General features: G+C 41.3%; 1 protein-coding gene across 3 annotated transcripts in view; it reads left to right on the forward strand.

The window, feature by feature from the left end:
- Positions 1-7523, forward strand: part of IFTAP (intraflagellar transport associated protein) — a 64102-nt gene extending 56579 nt beyond the window's left edge. For all 3 annotated transcript variants that reach the window (XM_032358600.1, XM_032358599.1, XM_032358601.1), the window contains one exon: positions 7284-7523. In XM_032358600.1, the coding sequence (XP_032214491.1) occupies positions 7284-7427 (144 nt within the window). In that variant the 3' untranslated portion in view covers positions 7428-7523. The remainder of the gene's footprint in view (positions 1-7283) is intronic.
- The last annotated feature ends 314 nt before the right edge of the window (positions 7524-7837 follow it).

Consider the following 7837-nt stretch of genomic DNA (forward strand, 5'->3'; position numbering starts at 1 on the left):
TGGGTGTGACCTTGATCACCGTATTTACTCCCAACAGAAGAATGTATCAGGCACAAGAAGTTGTGAAGGGCTCTTTATTACTGCTTCCTCATAAAACTCCTAGGGATGGCCTATTTGATCATTCAGGTACTACAGATCTTATCACTTAAAGATATTCTGTTACCAGGAGGGGGGTGGGGGGGTGCCTCGGTCATTAAGCGGCTGCCTTCAGCTCCTGTCATGATCCTAGTGTCCTGGGGTGGAGCCCCATATCAGGCTCCCTACTCAGCGGGGAGCCTGCTTTCCCCTCTCCAGCTCCCCAGTGCTTGTGTGCTTGTGTTCCCCCTCTCCCTCTCTCTCTCTGTCATAAATAAATAAAATCTTTAAAAGAAAAAAAAGACATTCTGTTATGGAAGCAGTCGTTCAGTCAAAGGTAATCCACATGTTCCCATTTTAAATTGCCTCTTTGTCATAGAATTTTTGTTTACAGACATCACAGAAGTGTGTCTGGGAGGCTTGCAGGCTTGTATTAAACCCCTGAATTGGTTACCAGATAAACTGGTAGGGGGGACAGCCACTCTTCAATGTGCTTTTTGAATTACAGATTGCTTTCTCCAAGTAGTAAGAAACTAAAATTGCAGTGTTATTTCTAGCAGGAATCAGTTTCTTTTTAAAGACTTGTTCATGCTCTTGACTTCAGTTGTGACCATACAAATTGCTGGGCCAGCCAGTGGCCATGGCACCTAGTGCCATTATAGAAATTGTTATAAAATCGTTTCCATTGGTGGGTTAAAAAAAAAAACAAAACTGAATGATTCCTAGAATCCATCAAGTAGCCAGTAAAAAATGCAGGTTAAAAACTTGGATATGATTGTATCTTGAAAAGGAATATCAATTTCTTCCCAGAAAATGTGAACATTTTTTAAATTTTGGAATCAAAATGATCTGAACAAATTTTGTGTTGGCAAACTTAGAAAACATAGATGGAGAGCTTTTGCTGGTTTTCAAATACCTAGACTATCTTGGCTGGGATTTTTATTTCTGACCACGATTTGTTAGAGAAACTTTTCAGAACTGTCTAGAATCCTAATACTTTACCAACTATGCCTTGGTTAATCTTATTTTAAAGCACTCACTGCCAGTAAAACATCATAATAATCAATTTCTAGCAAATATATCCTGTAAGGACCAACCAAGGGGCAATTTGGGGCTAAATATGGTAACTTCTTTCTGTGATATCAGTCTCAAAGATGAAAATGAATCCTGGATGTCTTGACCTCCTCTAAGTAGAGGCTCTGACTTCCTGATACAGATTAGACCAATTTAATTTTTTTCCCCAATTTTGTCACTGGGGTTTTATATATGTGCACCTCCCCCTTAGAGTCAGACATTTGCCAAGGATGTTCCATCTTTCCGTTTGTGAATAACTTGTTGCCTTAGTAATTCTGTCTCAGTGAATTTAGTAACAGCTTTATAGTAACATTGGGAAGATGAAAAATTGTGTGTTCCTCCTCTACCCTTTTCTCCCAGCCCCAAATCATAGAAGAAACTTTTGTGGTATTTCAATGGGAGATCTCCTTTTTTTCTGGTTCGTAATGGGACTCTAAATTTTTTCACCTATAAAGATGGTTTATTTACTATATTACTTTGTCAGATAGCCTACAGCTAAATGCTGCTCTTATTGATTTGAGCATTAGTTCTGTTTTCTCTAATTTGCCTGTGTGATACTATGAATGAAAATGATTTCTCTGGTAACAGGGTCTCTCTTTGAATGAGTCACATGAGCAATTTTAAGGAGACTAGCCGTTTTCTAACACTGTGCAAATTCTATTCCCTGAGAGGCTACGAAAAGATTTCAATTAGATTTGAAATGAGACCCCTCAAATCCACATATTTCTCTCAGCTCCTTAGGCAAAAATAACAAGTTAATAACTTAATTCACAGTTGTTTTCTTTTTAGTAGCAGGGGATTTGGTTTTCCATTGCATCCATTCTCCTCTTTGAAATAAATGAGAATTTCAGTTTGTAATCCCAAAGCCTTGGAGTCGTACAGCTTAGAACCCTGAAACGAACCTAACCCGCAGGAAGAGAATTCCCAGCGTGGGCTGCAGTAGCCGAGAGCCGAAATACATAAGTAGAATTGCAACTTGACTGCATTTTAAAAGCTACCATTTTGAAGATCACAGTGATGTCTTCTGAATTGCAGTGTACCTCTGCTTTGGATTACATATGTGGCCCTTGTCTTGGAGGACTCTGAATTCACTGATGGGTGTCTTCATAAGCTTAATTAAAAAGCAGAAAAAGTAGGAAGTAGTACCGCGTTCAGTGCTATCTGCATATGGTAGACATGCAGTAAATACTGAATGGACAAATAAATAAAAGAAAAACCTCATTACCCACCGAGAGTGTTGTTCTGCGACAACAATACGGTCAGGGCCATTCTCTCTCTCCTTCTCTATTGCCTCATTCTCCTCACCATGTAAACATGTTCGAGTCTCTCCCATCCTTAATGAAATGAAGCAAAACAAAAGGAAAGGGAAAAAGCCTTCTCTCTACCTCAGGCCCTTTTGGATTACGGTCCGTTCTTCTCCCTCTGTTCTCGTCTAGACTTCAGTAACTATGAGACTTGACCCCACTCGTTGACTCTGCTTCTTTCCCCCTCATTCCTCATTCAGTGTCCTGTAGAAGGTCCTTGGCTCTAGTCACCTGCCTGGATGTATTCAGAATAAAGGTACCACTTACTCTGTAACTTCCAGATCTCAGTGGACACTTTCCAGTCCTTTTTTTTTTTTTTTTTTTAAATAAAGAGAGAGAGTGAAGTGGGGGGCAGAGGGAGAGGGAAAAAATAGGGCTCCATGCTCAGCACGAAGTGCTATATGGGGCTCGATCTTACACCCCTAAGATCATGACGTGAGCTGAAATCAAGAGTCGGTCGCTTAGCCGACTGAGCCACCCAGGCGCCCTAATGGATCGCTCTGCTGTGCCTGACCCTCATGGTCCTCTGGTTCTCACTTTACTGCTCTCCCCAGATTATTTGTACATTTCTCTCTTTGTTCTTTCCCTGCCTCCTTTGGGGGCTTCCCTCCATCCATCCCTGAGTTGGTACTGCTCAGGGGTCCGTGCTAAACCTCTTTCCATTTAACATACTTGGATCCATTTTCCTCTCTAGGTTTTACCTTTCCTGCTTCTGTCCTCAAATCCGCATCTCTAGCTTCAGACCTTTCTCGGAGCTTCAGGTTCTGGTTTTCAGTGGCCTGTTGATATCTCTATCTAGATTCCTTTGGGTGCCTTCAAATCAACATGTCCAAAGCCAAACTTGTCTTTCTTTGCCTGCTTCACTTCATGCATTCTTGCCTTTCCAAATCCAAATCAGTCCTCAAGTGGTGCCAGTTTTGCTTTCTTATATTTTCGTATCTCTGCTGTCAGCTTCCTATTCTCGTTCTCTCTTGCCTGGACTGCTCTATCAGGCTCCTAACTAGTCTCCCTGACTCCAAATCTACCCTCTTCTTACTCTTCACAGTAACCCATCTGGATGTAATCTCCATGAGGGTAGGGCGTCTTTCTGGTTTTCACAAAGCAGTCCGTCCAGCACTTGCCTCATTGTAGTTGCTTGGTTAAAATTCGAAGGAATGAAGGAATTTACCTGAAATGCATGGATGACCAAGTATCTACCTTTCTTTGAAGAAATCCTTCAATGACTTCATCATATCTAGGATAAATAGCATCTAAGATTGTCGTGATCTGGCATCTCCTGTTTCTCTCTCCCTTAACACTTAACTACTTGCAGATCCTTACATGTGAAACTTGGCATCTTATTTCCTTGTCCTGCTCACTAGAACTCCCTTTATCTGCAAAGTTCTTCCCTCAACCTTTTTAACTAATATCCTTAAGATTCTGCTTGGATATCAACTCTCCCAGGAAGCCGTCTCTGATTCCTTCCCAGTACCTTATAGTCCGAGTGGGTTTAGGTGTCTCTTCTCTGTTCCCATCACCCCCAACATTCTGTTTGTACTTACTCCGTTTTACTCTACTGACTTGTTAAATGTCTATCTCCTTTCTCTCTGATGTCAGACAAGACTTCATCTTTGTATCCTCAGTGCCTGTCGCAGTGTCTAGAATTTCATAGGCGCATAGAGTTTGTGGAAAGAATGGAAAGTCACTGAATGGTTGCAGGAGGGCGCCCCTCTGACACTGTGAATCAGGGACATACTGGCCACATTACAGGGCTACCCTCAAATGGTTTGAAATGTCATGAGTATCATTACATTTGGCATTGCAAATATGAAATTACTGCTCTTCTTGGTTTCTTGCTTTTGTAGTTCAGCACTGAATTGATTGCCTAGGGAGTTAATTTAACAATAGCTGCCATTATAACTCCATTTCCAAGTGAAGAAATTTATATTTTTAGGTGTATTTTTGTAACTCTAAATGTATTATAAATGAGTAACTCTCGTGTTGCCATCAGATTTATTGACCAGCTAAAACCTTTATTCCTTGCTATTGTTTTGGTTAATACTGAATGACCAATGAAGGGAATCATACTCCTTAACAGAAAAAATTTAAGTGTATTAAAAAAAAAAAAACTTACAGGAAAACAAGATTTTTCTACTTAAGGATAAACTTCTACATCTCTAGTACCACGGTGTTGGATATTACAGCTGCAAGTTATGTTGGGACCTCAGACAAGGCAGAGGAATAAGGGTGTGATGGATTGGGCCATTTGTAGAGCTAAGTGGGCCATGGGAGTGAGCCCTTAGCAGAGAGTCTAGAAGTACGGCACACAAGCTGTTCTCTCTCTGGGTTGCTAATACGAGGTGGGTCATGAGTTGGGTGTTGAATGAGGAGGCAAGTGGGATTTTCTGGAGAGTAGCAATGCCCAGCTGAGGGTAAGGTAAGCCTCAGCACTTCCCCTCTATGTTTTTGCAACCCCTCTTTGCATTTCTCTGTTGGAGAGCATGGCACACGATGTAGAAATTGTTCATTTGCTCTGTCTTCTCCCTGAAGGGAGGATACCAGATTTTGCTATTTTCATCCCGTGTTCCCTGTATCTAACACATATTAGACACTCAATACATGTTTATGGAGTGAACAAGTAAAGGGGAGGGAGGTGGGAATGTGAGGGTTGTTTGTGTTGTATAGAGAGAATGTGAGGAGGATGGTCTGGTATCACCGGGATTTTAGCCCAGCAAAGAGATTTGTCTCCTATTAAATGCATTCCAGCCTCAGAGCGAGGTGGGTGAAAGCAAAGTGGCTGCACCTAGAGAGTGGCTGGTACGGGGTAGGTAAGGTTTTAGAGGCTGGGGGTGGGGCGATGGTTCAAATTCCTAGTGCGATGGACCCACGTGGGTACTTGCAGCCTGAAACTTGGCTGATAAGTGGATGCCAGGCCTCGAACCAGCCATAAAAGGGCAGCAAGAATCCCATCAGGCTGGATACACTGGTAGAGAGGGGACTCTTTCTGGTCCTCTCCCAGGATCTGTTGGAATTGGCTCAGGGTGGGGTGTGTGGGGTGTGGCCAGGCCTGCCAGCCACAGTGCTCCCTGCTGAGTAGAGATGGAGACGACAAGGATGCTTACGTTCAGGAAATGAACATATTGTGTCACTGTTTATGTTTCCTCCTTTGAGCTGTTCTTAGCCGTATTACCACTCTGTCACTTCCACTGTGGAGATAATTGTAATCTTAGAGCGTGACCAAAACGGACAGATCGGTCACTCTGTAGACTGATTGGCTTCCTGTGCACGCACGCTCTTTTCAAGACAGTCATGGTGTTACATGGAGCCTTCGATATGGATTTTATGATAAACCGTGGGAATTACTTAGCTTATTTGGAAAAGGTCTTTTCTCCGCAAGAGCCGTCTATGACTTGGCTTAGTGAGAAGTTCAAGGTTGAGTTTTGCTGGTGTTTTTGTTGAGAGGGTAAGCTTCATCTGAAACCGATTGCCCTGGGTTCCAGTCTTGCTTCTTTCCCTTACTAACGATACAGCCCCAGGCTGGTCACTTAACCTTTCAGAGCTTCAGAAGAGGGGTTGTTTGAAGATTACTGCTGTTACCCACCCCATTCCTTGTACTGGGGCGGACATGAGGTGGGAACTCACTCAGTGGCAGCTCCCATCATTGCCTTTGTCAGGAAAGCCTGCAGACAGTTTCAAATACAGAGGAAATGAACAAGTCTCTGAAGTCTGTTCTCTTGCTGGTTTTACTTAGAAAGGATGGTAGATGGCTACATCTTTGCTATTAGCACTGCACACCTAACTACAAGATGCAACTTGCCAAACAGATAGGAGATACCGACTTTTCATGTTTTCCCCCCCACCTTTAATAACAGCACATGGTTTCTCAGCTACATGGTCTGTTTTTGAGAACATTGCAAAATCCACTCAATGAGATAATCTTGAATGCAAGAATATTTAAAGCTGATTATAGCTTCAGGGCATTTTTTTTTCATTCCTCCATAAACCATAGTTTTCAATTATTTTAGCATCGCCATACATATCATAGAGTTACATAGAACTGCCAGGTAATTTTATTGTATTACAAAGCATTTGCTTTCAGAGCAGCTCTTTAAGAGGTGAATACAATGTGATTTAATGTGTATTCTCTTTTCGTTTATTGGAAAATATCTACCTTCCTCTAGGAAGTCTTTAAACTCACAGATTATGAATAAATAGGTACAGAATTATTGTGCCGCTTTGCAGCTACTCTGACTTGTAGATAAATTCTGTAATATTTTTTAAAATTCTTGAGAGAAGAAAGAGATCCTAGAATTTTTGAGGAGATGGTGTGTGTTTTAATTCCCACTGTTATTGGCTGCAGAGTTACAAGTATTATCTGAAGAAGTAAGTATGGTAAGTGTAGAGTATTTTTATCTTTGAAAGTTGTTGTATAGATACAAGTCTTTTTTAGTAAATGGTGAAGGTGTGTTGAAGGTTGATCCAAATCTCAAGGTATATTTTCTCACATTTTAAAGTAACTCTTAGTTTTTCCATATGCCTCAAGCCCTAACACTGCAAGTGGTAAAAATGTAATGAATGTGTGCAAGAGAAACTCTCTGATTCTTGCCGTGGGTGGAATTAGTTAATGATATTCATTCCGATGCAGGATGGTACAAATGGGGCACATTAAGAGACTTAAATTAGGTCAAATTGAATAATTGAATTTATTCCTTTACGTAAAAACAGCTTAATCAGCGGAGAGTGCTGAAGTTCTAAAAAGAAGTTGAATTAAATATTAATAGGGAGTTTATGTTTTCAACTTTTTCCTCATTTACAGCGATCGTAGGATTTTTCTCCTTCTACCTTTTACAGATACTTGGAGATGAAGTCCAGCCCTTCTCACTTGACGAAGAATTTGATTATGACGCTGTGATGCTAACCCCCAAGTTCACTCCTGCAGAGATTGATGCGATCACACAGCTGTCCAAGCAAGAGAGATCACCGACACAGACTTAGAGGAACCCTACGGCTGATTCACGGAGACATCTTTGTGTTCGTGTTTATTTTGTTGTTATATAAGCAACATTAGAATAAAAGGTAAACCTACTAGGATTCCCTTTGTTGAAATTTTCTTGTGCATGAGTTGATCAGAGTTTTTGTCAAGAGGGAGCTATGACTAACAAGACCAGGGAGATCTGTACACTTACAGGATTCTCCTCTGTCGTGTGTTGCTAAATCCCATGGCAGGCGAGGGGAGATGGAGGTGGCCAATAGGGACAGGAAGCAATACCCACAGAAGAGTCCATTTTTTTAAATTAATTTTTTTAAATTTGCGTGTAGTTGACACAGAATGTTACATTGATTTCAGGTGTACAGCATAGTGATTCGACAAGTTTATACCTCATGCTACGCTCGCCACAAGTGTA

The sequence above is a fragment of the Mustela erminea genome, chromosome 9, assembly GCF_009829155.1.
Source record: "Mustela erminea isolate mMusErm1 chromosome 9, mMusErm1.Pri, whole genome shotgun sequence".
Lineage (NCBI taxonomy): Eukaryota > Metazoa > Chordata > Mammalia > Carnivora > Mustelidae > Mustela > Mustela erminea.